A 13,729-nucleotide genomic window follows, 5' to 3' on the forward strand; every position below is an offset into this window, starting at 1 on the left:
CATTATGTCTAGGCCTTTTCAGAGCTAAGAAATACATTTTTGTTTGCTGCTTGTTTTAGTTTGAAGAGAAAATATAATGTGAATTCAGTATTCAAATTTAGAATTAAAGGACTTGGGGTGCCTGGTTTGCCCAGCTGGTAGAGCATGGGACTCTTGATCTCAGGGTCATGAGTTCAAGACCCGTGTTGCATATGGAGCCTACTTAAAAAAAAAGAAAGAATTAAATGGCTTTATACTTGAAATTAACTATTTGCATCTTCTCCCTCTCTCTTTTTTAAATGCTTATTTTGAGAGAGAGAGAGAGAGAGAGAGAGAGAGAAAGCATGTGAGTACATACATGAGTAAGGGAGGGGCATAGAGAGAATCCCAAGCAGGCTCCGCGCTATCAGCGCAGAGCCCTATGTGGGGCTCCATCCCGTGAATCCTGAGATCGTGACCTGAGCCGAAATCAAGACTCGGGTGCTCAACTGACTGAGCCACCCAGGCACCTCACATTTCTCTCTCTTAAGCTGAAAATCTTGATTCCTAACAATATTAACGTAATTACTTATTTGCTTTATGCTGTATATATATAGTATATTCATGTATAAGCAAATAATTATTTGCTTTATGCTATATATATATAACATGTGCATATATTTGTAAGTATATATAAGTGTATATATATAAAGGTACAGAAACAGCAATAGTAGTAAGTAGCATTAATAACAACTGAAAGTTTTTTCTTAGGATATATCCCATTTTGGATATATAATCAAACTACTATGTTTTTAAAGTTATTTCAGAAAATTTTCTCTTGGTGTGATTCTATCACCAATTTGGTACACAGTTGGGTTCATTTATTTTATTTTCCTTTTTAATTTTTTAGGGTGTTAAAATTTTTTTTATTTAATTTTAATTATGGTAAACATGTAATTGAAAGGCAAATATAAAGCAATGTGATCTTTAATAATGTCATTCTCCTTCATTTGCAATCTGATAAGCTTTTTTCAGAGACAGTAAAAAGTGTGAAGGGAGCTCTGAATTTTGTGTGAGTTTGGAAATGGTAGTTATATTATTTCTCATGTGTATCATAGTAGGAAAAGCATTGGTTTTCATTTGAATCTCACTTTGAAGGCAAGGATTGTCTTTTTTAAAATTTTTAATGGATCATCACAGTGTTAGCATAGTGCTTTGCATCATATTTAACAGTCTACAAATAACCGTTAAATAAAATAAGTGAACCTGGAACTAGTAAGATTTCTTTAGTTGGAAGTAGGGGCTGGCTCGAGTATTCCAGGCAGGAAAAAGGTGGGCCAAGTTCATGGAGACAGGGAGGTAAGGAATAAAAGCTTGAATGTTTATCTTCCATTTTATGTGGTACACAAAATAACTACCCACCACTTATGCATTCTTATGCAGGGTTATTCCATAATTAACCAAGTTTTAATATTAGCCTAAAGTAAAACACACACTTGGTTTTCAGAATCTCTACCTGCTACACTGTTGGAGAATGCTTTGTTCCAAAAGGTAAAATGATTCTCCTACTGATATAAAATGAGCATATGTTAAGATTTTATTAAATTCATTATTTAATTTGAGGAACCTGTAAGATGTCACAGCTAGTTCAAGTGAGAAGTCAAGAAGCTCAAGTTTATCTGAAGGAATATTGAAATGAATTTACTAAAGATGGAAACTTTTCTCTACGGGAGAAGGGAAATAAATTGCTAGACAGAATATTTAATAGCTTAATGGCAGTGAAAACCTCGAATTGGGTAACTTGGGAGAGGTGTCCTAGACAATTTATAGTTTTCCTTTGAAGTACAGGTCTTTCCCTATAGTCCACCCTATTTTGATTAAAAGTAATTCAGAGAAAAATTATTCTTGATCGCAGAATAAAGCTGCTTTCATTAGGCTTTCCTGATTATTTGCATAGTTATAGTAGCAAATAGCAAGTTAATTTACCACGTGGGCCTTCTTAAGTTTGCTTTCGTAAGTTAAGTTTTCATAAATAATTTTAGACTTTTAAAAGCCTCTGCTATTTGCTAAGCCAAGGGTGGGAAACCATAACCCAAGAAACTCCTCGTATTTTTTATTGTATTAGTCTTTATTCTCAGTGGGGATATAATCTCATTATTTCTAATATTTTTTTCTCATGAGAATGGAAGATTTTTTCCCCATTTCTATTGAGTAGGTTGCAAAAATTACAATATTAGGAACTTAGTAGAAATGTAAAGTTAGTGTGTTTTGATATTTGTTTTACTTTCAGATCGAAAATATCAGAAGGAAGCATAATTATCTGCCTTTCATTATGGAATTATTAAAGACTTTAGCAGAACACCAGCAGTTAATACCACTAGTAGAAAAGGTAAGTTACTGGTGAATACTTATTAGATTTAGATTCCCCCAAAACAGTGTTGTGTTTTTTTTTTTTTTTTGGCTTGAGTAGAGGTGAAATTTGTTGAAGCATTTTTATTTTATTTTTTTGGCTTTCTCCTATTGTTTTATATTCCAGATAAGCATTAATTCAACCAGATATTGTAAAATAAAAATAAGGAATTGCCCTACTGTTTAGCCTTCCAGAATCCTTAGTGTTACGAACTCAGAATGTACCTAATATATTAGAATAAAATTTAAAACATTTTCCTTTCTTTAAGCTGAAAGCAACATTTTAAAAAATATATATACATATATATTTTATTAAATTTGCTTATTAAAAACAAATTTGTTTATTAAATTTTGTTTATTAAATTTGTTTATTAAAAACTTTTTTAACGTTTATTTATTTTTGAGAGAGAAAGACAGCGTGTGAGCAGGCGAGGGACAGAGAGAGAGGGAGACACAGAATCTGAAGCAGGCTCCAGGCTCTGAGCTTGTCAGCAGAGCCTGACTCAGGGCTTGAACTCATGAACTGCAAGGTCATGACCTGAGCTGAAGTTGGACGCTTAACTGACTGAGCCACCCAGGTGCCTCTGAAAGCAAATTTTTAATGTTAATAATTGAGATAATAGATTCTTTGTTCTTTAGTTTAAGAAAAATTTGAATTATCGTAGAATTTAAAACTAGAATGGACATTGAAGGGGGAAAAAATAACCACAGCCTAGACTAAGAAATAGGTTTTTTGTATTCATTCCTAAGCTAGTATTCTTTCCGCTGAAGAAAAACTAACAAAGGTTTGTGAAAAATTCTGATTTCTAAGATTTTTATCTTCAGAACAAGGCACTTAAGTATTTATTGAATAAATGCAATGCAATTAAATTGTTTTTAAGTTTATACTGTAAATCAGTGTTTCTAAAAGTGACCATCACTGGATACTCTTTAAAATACTTGTTACCTGGCCCCTCCCCAGCCTAAGTGACTCTAATGCAGCTTGTTTGTGTACCATGTTTTGGGAAACACTTTGAGAAGACAGTACTAGGCAAATAACATTTTGGATCATTAACTTAAGAGCAGAGCACATGGTAGGTATGTGTTTCTTATTAATTTTAAAGTATGAAGCAAAGAGGGGCGCCTGAGTGGCTCAAGTTGGTTGAGCGTCCAACTTCGGCTCAGGTCATGATCTCACGGTTTGTGAGTTCGAGCCGTGCATTAGGCTCTGTGCTGACAGCTCAGAGCCTGGAGCCTGTTTCAGATTTTGTGTCTTCTTCTCTCTGCCCCTTCCCTGCTCATGCTGTATCTCTCTCTGTCTCTCAAAAATGAATAAACGTTAAAAAAAAAAAAATTGAAGTATGAAACAAAGATACATTTCAACCCAGCTTTTTTATATCATCATAAATTTTAAATTTTAAACGATACGAAGTGAAAGTTATGGTTTTTGTGTATACCTATTACCCAGATCCTGAAACATGTGCTTCTGCTTTTAGCACTGAGTACACAAATTATTGCAGAAAACTGCTAAGTCTTCCCCTTTTTAAAAAAATGTTTATTGGGGTGCCTGGGTGGCTTGGTCGGTGAAGCGTCCGACTTCGGCTCAGGTCATGATCTCACGGTCCATGGGTTCAAGCCCCGCGTCGGGCTCTGTGCTGACCGCTCAGAGCCTGGAGCCTGTTTTGGATTCTGTGTCTCCCTCTCTCTCTGCCCCTCCTCTGTTCATGCTATGTCTCTCTCTGTCTCAAAAATAAATAAACGTTAAAAAATAAAAATTAAAAAAAAATGTTTATTTATTTATTTTGAGAGAGAGAGAGGGAGAGGGAATCCCAAGCAGGCTCTGCACTGTCAGCACAGAGCCCATTTCGGGGCTCAATCTCAGGAACCGTGAGTTTGTGATCTGAGCCAAAACCAAGAGTCGGATACTTAATCGACTGAGCCACCACCTAGGGCGCCCTCAATCTTCTCTTTTCCATATAGGTTTTCTATTCATGTATCCCAGGGTATTAAAGCTATAAAAGTGTAAGATGGGAAACTGATTTTTAGATTTTCAGATTAACAATTAGGATTCTGTGAGTCTCCGAAGTACCTCCATAGTGTGTTCTTTGCATGCAACACTATGAAATATTTCACTATTAAAAATATTAAAATATTAATATGTAGGCTGTTATGTTAAATCATGTTACATCAGATTCTAAATATACATAAGTGTTATTAAAGGCCAGACAAATGTTTATTAGGGAAATTTAATATGTATGTATTTTGCTTCAAAATTGATCTGTGAATAAACTTTTTGGTGCAAATTGGGAAAACGACCATTCTTGTTTGATTTTAATGACCGTATATCCCCAGAGTTTTTTGAAAGTGTAGTTGGAACAGCTTTTCAGCTTTTCCATTGGAACTGTAATTTCTGAGTTGACGTTAGTTTGGACACAGGGTGGCAGTATGAGCGTCTGGTGTTGGTGGAACACCAGCTCAGTGTGTTCTTGTGTTTGCATCTGTTTTTTTGAGGGGGTAGTTATTGATCTTCTACCTCTTGCCTCTTTCTTCCAACTGTTTTTTGATTAATAATATTGCATAAGCAATATTGAGGTTACATTTATTCTTTGTGCATATGCAATATCTGTTATCCCCTAAGGGATTCCCCTAAAGGAATATATCCTTTAAGGAGTATCCCCTAAAGGAATTCAGATGCATTACTTGATAAAAGTTTTTGAAATTTTAAAATCATTCATCATTTATCTAGTTGCAGCTTTATTCCTGGACCTCTCTTAAAGTCTAGAGATGTCTTCCCTCTTAAGCAATTCATGATATAGTTGGGGCAAGGAATAAACAACTATAGTATCGTGTTGAATAGAATTGTTCTGATAGGTGCCAGAATAAATTCATGCTGAAGATCAGGGGGGAGCACAGCGGGGCTCCTAAATAGCTATGCCCCTTGAAGTTTCACATCCACAAAATTTTAAATCTGTAGTTAGAATTAAATGCTTATTGTCTACCAATAAGTCCGCTTCCTTAAGCACAAATATATTTTGTTCATCTTATTTGGAAAAAAGGAGTTATTGTATCATATTGAATATCACTTTCTGCTAATGTTACAAATGAAAGAATAAAGATGAGATTTTATAATTATATACAAGGGCTTTAATAGTGATAAATGCTTAATGGTAATACTTCTAAGAAAAATTACATGTAGAATTCAGAAATGGATAAGTTGAAGTTAACTAAGAAATTAGTAAGTTGAAATGCTCCTCCCCTCCCCCCCAAACCCCCATGCCAAGGGAAAGTAGAATAAAGGAACAAAGCATAAAAGGGGTAGAAGGAACCAAACAGGAAAGATGAGACTACTCTCGGCAGTGATGCTGAATGCCAAACCTGTCCAGGATCAGATCTCAGAGTAACTCAGACAGTTGCTTATAGCCTGTGATGGCATGAAAGTGTTTGGGTTTGGAAATCTTTTTGTTTTACAGAATAATAAAGAAAAGATCAAGACTTTGTTCCAAGGGCATATGGCTATAATGAATTAGGTTAAGATCTTGGCTTATAAGTACTTTTGTTACATAAGGCTTCTACTCTTATCTGAGGTGTTGAATATACATTACATAAACACTGCTCAGGATGTAACCTAAAAATACATAGTTATAAAACTTATTTAACTTCTTCTTAATTTTATCTGAATTATATATTTTAATAATTATATGGACATTCTCTGCATTATGTCTTTGCTCATTTAATTATGTTATAAAGTTTATGTCATAAACCAGTAAATTTATTTTTGTTAATCCAACTAAACATTCTGTATATTCAGGGGTCAATAAGGAAAAAATATGTATTTTAATTTCAAATTATATCTGAAGTTGAATTGTATTTTCATTATTTGGAAACAGAATTTCTGTTGTAAAAATTGTATACATATCAAATTACAAGTTATGCCTGTTAACTAAAAATGTTCATGCAAGCAGTTTTATTTTACATTTTATTTATTTTTGAGAGAGAGAGAGACAGAGCACAAGTGGGGGAGAAGCAGAGAGAGAGGGAGACATAGAATCTGAAGCAGGGTCCAGGCTCTGAGCTGTCAGCACAGAGCCCGATGTGGAGCTTGAACTCAGAAACCGTGAAATCATGACCTGACCTGAAGTCGGACACTTAACTGACAGAGCCACCCAGGAACCCCAGCAGTTTTATTTTATATGATACACATAACATATTTCCTCTTTTTTTTTTTAATTTTTTATTTATTTATTAAAAAAAAAATTTTTTTTAACGTTTATTTATTTTTGAGACAGACAGAGACAGAGCATGAACGGGGAAGGGGCAGAGAGAGAGGGAGACACAGAATCGGAAGCAGGCTCCAGGCTCTGAGCCATCAGCTCAGAGCCCGACGCGGGGTTCGAACTCACGGACCGTGAGATCGTGACCTGAGCTGAAGTCGGAGGCTTAACCGACTGAGCCACCCAGGCACCCCAACATATTTCCTCTTAATATTCTAAGTCATAGCACTCTATTTTATCATAATAAAATACACTATTTGTATAATAATTATACTACCTAATGCATTATAATTTTTTTAAATGCTTATTTATTTTTGAGAGAGAGAGAGAGAGAGAAACAGTGTGAGCAGGGGAGGGGTAGAGAGAGAGGGAGACACAGAATATGAAGCAGGCTCCAGACTCTGAGCTGTCAGCACAGAGCCCCGTTGTGGGGCTCAAACTCATAAACTGTGTGAGATCATGACCTGAACCCAAGTCGGACACTTAACCTATTGGGCCACAAGGGCACCCCTACCTAATGAATTATAAAAAAGATTGTAATTGTCCTAATTACCCTATTTTTTAATCTAAGGATGTTTTTTTCTTAGTTGTATAATAGCAAAACTCTATTCCTTTCTGATTCAAGTGGCATAGTGGAAAGACTATTATATTCTAGTACTCTGAATTATTCTCAAAGTATCATTTGAGGACCAGCAGAATTGGTATCATATGAGAATTTGTTAGAAACTTAGAACCTCGGTTATTTTTTTTGAATCAGTTTGTATTATAACAGGGACCCCAGGTTATTGGTATGTACATTGAAAAGCACTGCTCTAGGACAGGTGTCTTTGACCTCTCGAGGTTTTATTTTCTTCTAGCTGTGTGACTTAGGTCAAGTTTGTTATCTGTAAGCTCTGTCTTATTCATCTGCTGAAAATAAAATAGAATTACTGGGTTCAAGCTATATAATTGTTATGAGGATAAATGAAATAAAGTGTGAGAGCATTTTTTGGGTTGTATAAATAAAGTTTATCAATACTACAGATACATAATCCCTTAGTGAGATGTTAAACTAATTTGTTCAAATATGCAGAAACTAATGTAAGATTTTTCTTTTACTCAATTTGAATGAGAAATGGACACATATGTAAATATATTGTTTTGAAATATTTATGAGTGAGTATGATTTTATGGAATTAGTAATTATGTATTTTTAGATCATTATAATAATACATTTTAACTTCAGATAGGAAAGAACTACAAACCAAACATGATCCTTTTTTACTGAGCGTAAAGCATAACTATAATTTGTCCGCAGTAGTTTGTTGTAAGTCTCGAGTTATGAAAGATAATGCTCTAGAAATCTTAAAAACAATGTGTTTCAATCTTTTTAATTTAAGGATACCCTCTTACACAAATTTTAATGTGACCTAAAATGGACTTTTAAGATTTTATAGAATACAATCTTTAACTTCTAGGCAAAAGAAAAACAGAATGCAAAGAAAGCGCAGGAAACCAAATGAAGAAGATGCTTTGGGATGTGTCCACATTTCTGCTTCTGCACTTATTTTCATGGAAACCATTAAGTATAAAGAACTTTGAGCAACATCCTAATTGACTCAATGCACGTTTGGCGTAGTACCAGTCTGTCTTGTCTTTAATGCATGGATTCCTTCCCTACCTGCATCATGTGCATGTGGTGCATATTAAATAAAAGTGATGTTGAGAGTGCTTGCCCAAATCCCATTATTTGACATTGGATCTGAGAACTTCTGTTGGTTCTCTGGATATATACTATCACAATGAACCTAGAAATTGCACAAATGATATTCTCTACCTGTAATTGTTAAAATTAATCTTAGTTCAGTTACAAGCTTAAAATTTATGAATGTCAGATCTTGATTAAACTGGATCTCTTGTTTTCTCTTCATCATGAAAAGAAAATTGGTATATGTCTTTGATATCTAAACATTTTGAGGATTTTAAAGCTGAATTTTATCTTGAGAAAGTATGGTTTTAATGCAGACCATTTGAAAAAGACAAAAGTATAGTTTTTAGTGATTTTCATTGCTGCCAGTAGAAAAAGTAATAAACGTCCAAATTATTTTAGCAGACTTTCTTTAAGTGTTTGGGGTTATTTATTTATGTATTATAGAATTATTTTAGGAAGGTGTGAGTATTATTCTTCAAAACAGAATTTCAGATTAAGAACAAATGATAAATTTTCAAGACTTTCGGTGTTGCTCTCAGTTTGGCAACATTTTTCAAACTGCTAAGCTGTATGTATCTATAAGAAAATCAGAGGTTTGACAATTCAGGCTATCTGCTTTTTTAAAAAAATATGATGTCATGGTGGAGGATCCTTCTATGGCAATTTGAATGAAATTGGTGTAGCCAATAGTTTCCAAGAACCATGTATAGTTAGCTGACAATGAATTTTTTAAAATTGCTTTTGGGATTTGCTTTGTTTTGATTCTATGAAATAATTGTATTCTTGCTCCTAATCTTTTCCAAGTTAAACTTTAAAGGAGATTTTATAAAACTTCTTTTTATAAAGGCAATTATCTACTTTTTTTTTCTAGATACGTTTCTGAAATTGATACATGACTTTTTAACATTTTATTATGGAAAAGTTTAAACATATGTAGGGGGACTGTGTATTCATCTTCTAGCTTCAAACACATGAGTTTTTTAAGGATTGTTTTAGAACTTAACTACATTGTGGTATTATTAAAAAACTAATGTGAGAAAATCTGGTGGGAGATTGAGTAGAAAAGTTAATGAATATTTTTCATACACAATTTCAGTTGAAGGTAATAAAGAAGAATTTGTAGTTTCTCATTTGTTTGTGGGTAAATGTATTTTGCTCTGGATACAATAGTAATTACAGAGTGTTTTCAAAACCATGATACAATTTTAAAAAATGATTTCATAAGGATTATTTTAGGCTCATCTTGAGATCATTCAATTATTTCAACTTAATTTATATATCCTGTTTTTTTTTGTATTTAAGATATTTTAAGTAATCTCTACACCCAATGTGGGGCTTGAACTCATAACCCCAAGATCAAAAGTCGCATGCTCTCCTGACTGAGCCAGCCAGGTGCCCTTATATATCCTGTTTTATAGAGGCCCAAATTTTGTAAAGCAATACAAGGAATATTGTAGTCAGTAGTATCCATTAATCAAGACAGTGTGATTCTAGCATAAGGATTAACAGTTAAATCAGTGGAATACAAGAGAGAGCCTATAAACAAATCCACATTTATATGGTTACTTGATTTTTGACAAAGGTAGCAAAGCAATCTGACAGACAAGGAAAGTCTTTTCAATAGATGAGGCCAAAACAGCTAAACATCCATGTGGAAAAAAATGAACCAAGACGCTCCTCCCCCATTCTTCACAAAAATGAATTTGAGATGGATCATAGGCCTTTATGTACTAGTTAAAATACAAAGGTTTTTAGGGGGAAACATGGGTGAATATATCTTTGTGACTTGAGGATAGCCATAGGTTTCTTAGGTCACAGAAAACAATAACCATGAAAGATCCAAAATCAGTGTTTATAGGAATTAAAAACTTGTCATTGAAAGATGCTTTTAACAAGAGTGACTAGTATCAAATGATATTTAAAAATAGCTTTATAAAACTGTGTTAATAGGTATAAGGATATTTTCTTATTAATCTAATTCTAATAAAATTCTTTGATAGGAATTTCCATAGCTTAAGAACGATTTATTTTATCTGCTTCTTTGATGACTGTAAATGCTTTGTGATCTGATCCTTCATGGTAATGTCTGCCAGTGAATAAAGAAATATGACTTGCCTTTGTCTGGGTCTTAAGTCATGAAGCTGGTGAGTAGAGAAAATGGACAAATAAAGAGCAATCCAGAAATATATAAATGTTACTTAATGTGGAAAAATTTTTTTAAAAAAGTATTTAAAGTCTTCTTTGTTCGTTTCACTTTTGCCCTTTCTTTTCTAAAATCTCATTTAATGCTTCAGTAGGTGAAAGCACTTCCATTCTGTTGTGTGCCTTTTAAAATAGCTAGCCAACTGTAAGCAATATACTTTTGCTATTATAAACAAAGAAAGCTTGCCAACAGCTGCGGTACTGGGTAGTCTCACCTCATATGTTTAGTTCCCAAGATAGCTGCCCTTTTTCTAGCAGAGAGCAGTCAGCTTGACTGTGCCACTAGAATAGACAAATATTTGTTCTGAGATCATGAACCATTGGGACTTGCTCCCCTCTTTAGACCATGATCCATACTTCAGTGTGTATATGGTGTTACATGCAGATTAATAACTTTAGTTAACCTAGTTGCCTAAAACATTTCAAGATGCGTTCAGAAATTACTCCATTTTTTTTCCTTCTCTACAAGAAGATTTTGTGCCTTTTGAGGAAAAACAATGACTTTTAAGGTTTTTCCTTTAAAAAAAATTCAAGAAAGATAAGCAAAAATACAATTTAAATCACCCATAGTTCTACCATCAGGGATGCCTACATTGACATTTTAGTGTGATCCTTTTTCCCCATATGTGTGCATGTTTTTGTGTGTTAGTCTTGCATGTCCTCCCCGTATTCCAAAATAGATTGATGTCGTATAAATTATTTTTATTTTTTTAACTTAAATTTTAGCCAACATGCCAGTACAATATGTGTTTCAGGAGTAGAGTTCAGTATAAATTATTTTTAGAGCAGATGATATGCAGTTTATCATTTTTGTATCACAACTTACTTGCAGGAAACAGGCCACTCCAGCTATTTGAAGAGGAATGGGGAGTATACTGGGAATTTTGAAACTACTTAGTTTCTTATAAAGTCATTGGAAGGTATGGAGGAACAGGCTCAAGTTTGGGTCTCCAGAAAGGACTCCTAGCAAAACATCTATTCCTCGCCCATATCGGGGGAACTGCTGCATCCGCAGCAGTCCAGGGGGTTCACGATTGGAGTCGCTGATGATAGGACTTGCTGCGGGAGCTGTGGTCCGGCAATGAGGAATGTGGTGCAGCTGTGTGTTGTCACCGAGTGACTAGACACGAACTGGAGAAAAATTCAACCTCTCCGCGGCTAAGGATGCCACTCAGAATAGGTAAAGCACCAGGTCGGATGGCCTCTGCCTTACTTTTAACTTTCTGCAAGGGAATCTAGGAAATTAGTTTTTAGCTCTCCAGGCTCTGCAGAGTAGGAAGGCATTCTAGGAGGAGGCTGGTAAATCCACTAAAACACACATTATTACATTCTTATACAGTAACAATTTTTCTTTTCACTGAAGTGAGATGTTTATTTTGGAGAAATGAGAAAATGTTAAGAAGAAAAAAAATGGTGAAAATCAAGTCTAATCCTGTTACCCAGAGATAATCAGCACTATTACACTCACATGTGTAATAATAGATACTTTATTTTTATGAAAGCAGGATTACAATTAAATATTTCGTTGCATGCTTTTCTCCCCACAAACCTTTCATGTTGAAAAGTAATGCTTGTATTACATCTTTTTAAAATAGCTGCTTAGTATTCCATTATGTAGGTATGCTATATTTAACAGGCTTGCAGTAGTGTGGGATAAAGCATAGAAATAAAATGGGCAAACTGGATAGTTTGATTTTGGGGGGAGGAATTTAGTTTTTAAACTGATATGAATTCCTAGATCAGTCAAACATGCAGGTTCTTCAGTTTGTTCTTTTCCTTAGCTCGTGGGTAATTGGCCTAAATCCAGTGGCTGATAGGTGACGGATTCACCACTTCTAGCATACTAAGTACTTCTTTTTATTTTTGACTTGATTATATTAATGTCTTGAGAACTTTCTTTGATAATGTATTCAACATATATCTGAGTTGTTCTAGATGCTGAAGATGTATTGGCGAACAAGATCAAGCCCCTGCCCTTGTGGTGAGACAGGTAATAGGCAAGCCTACTACTACAGGTAGTAGTAAGAACTATAAAAAAAAAACAAAAACAAAAACAAAAACCTGTAAAAACTAAAAAACTATAAAAAAAAAAGACAAAAATAAACCCCCAAAACTGTAAATAAAGCAGCTCAAAAGAATGGAGGGAGCTGAGGTTTAATGGGATGGCCATGGAAAATGCCTTTGAAGAGATGACATTTAAACAGAGATCTAAATGAAGAGCATTTTCTCTGTAGTACTGACTCAGCACTATGAAAGAGGATTTCATACAGACAACCAACATGCAATAATTTTGAATATTAATTTTTAATAATGTGTGATAGTTAACTGGTTTATAAAAGTTGATTTGTGATGATTGATTTGATTTTCAATATGAAAATAGGTTGAATAAAAATTGCATACAGAAAAGGCTAGGACCACTGGCCTATGTGCTTTTTTAGGCTATCCAGATATTCCCCATAATAAACTTATGTGACACTTTCTTGTAGCATTGTAGTATAATATTACATAAGCCATAAAACCAGTGGGAAAAGTCTCATGCAAGTGTATTTTAAAAACAATTTGATATATACCATGGTTAAAGAAGTAAACATGAAAACTAAAACACTGAAGTTTTTAGAAAAAATATGGGATAATATTTTATTTGGGGATAGAGAAAAGCTTCCTAGCCAAGAAATAAAACATAAAATCCAGAAGAGAAATACTTGACTGTATAGAAGTTTCTATACACAAAAACTTAAAAGCCAGACAATAAAATTTCATCATAACAAGATGTAAGATATATATTAGAAATTTAATTAATACCTAATATACAGAGAGCTTTCACCACCCCCCCCCCCCTCAAAAAAAAAGGGAAGGAAAGGTAACTCAGGAGAAAAATTGGCAAGTGATATGAACAGGCAATTCATAGAAAACATTAAAATGGCTAGAGGCAATATAAAAGATGGTAAATCATTTGTGATCAAGTGATCAAGAAAATGCAAATCAAAATATTAAAGGGATGCCTTTTTCCTGTCGGATTATCAAGAAGTTAGAGTGATTGTAAACTCCCACTTTACAGGGTGGGTATAAATAGGCAGGCTCATGAACCAGTTGGTGGAAGTCTTTTTGAAAAGTAGTTTAACTGGTTGCCTGGCTGGTTCAGTCAGTTAAGCATCCAACTCTTGATTTTGGCTCAGGTCATATCTCATAGTTTCATGAGTTTAAGCCCCGCATCAGGCTC

General features: G+C 34.2%; 1 protein-coding gene across 2 annotated transcripts in view; it reads left to right on the forward strand.

Annotated features, from left to right (window-relative positions):
• Positions 1 to 10,422, forward strand: part of UCHL5 (ubiquitin C-terminal hydrolase L5) — a 41,918-nt gene extending 31,496 nt beyond the window's left edge. For both annotated transcript variants that reach the window (XM_043567853.1, XM_043567854.1), the window contains exons 10-11: positions 2,249 to 2,347; positions 8,075 to 10,422. In XM_043567853.1, the coding sequence (XP_043423788.1) occupies positions 2,249 to 2,347; positions 8,075 to 8,119 (144 nt within the window). In that variant the 3' untranslated portion in view covers positions 8,120 to 10,422. The remainder of the gene's footprint in view (positions 1 to 2,248; positions 2,348 to 8,074) is intronic.
• Positions 10,423 to 13,729: the final 3,307 nt, after the last annotated feature.

The sequence above is a fragment of the Prionailurus bengalensis genome, chromosome E4, assembly GCF_016509475.1.
Source record: "Prionailurus bengalensis isolate Pbe53 chromosome E4, Fcat_Pben_1.1_paternal_pri, whole genome shotgun sequence".
Classification (NCBI taxonomy): domain Eukaryota; kingdom Metazoa; phylum Chordata; class Mammalia; order Carnivora; family Felidae; genus Prionailurus; species Prionailurus bengalensis.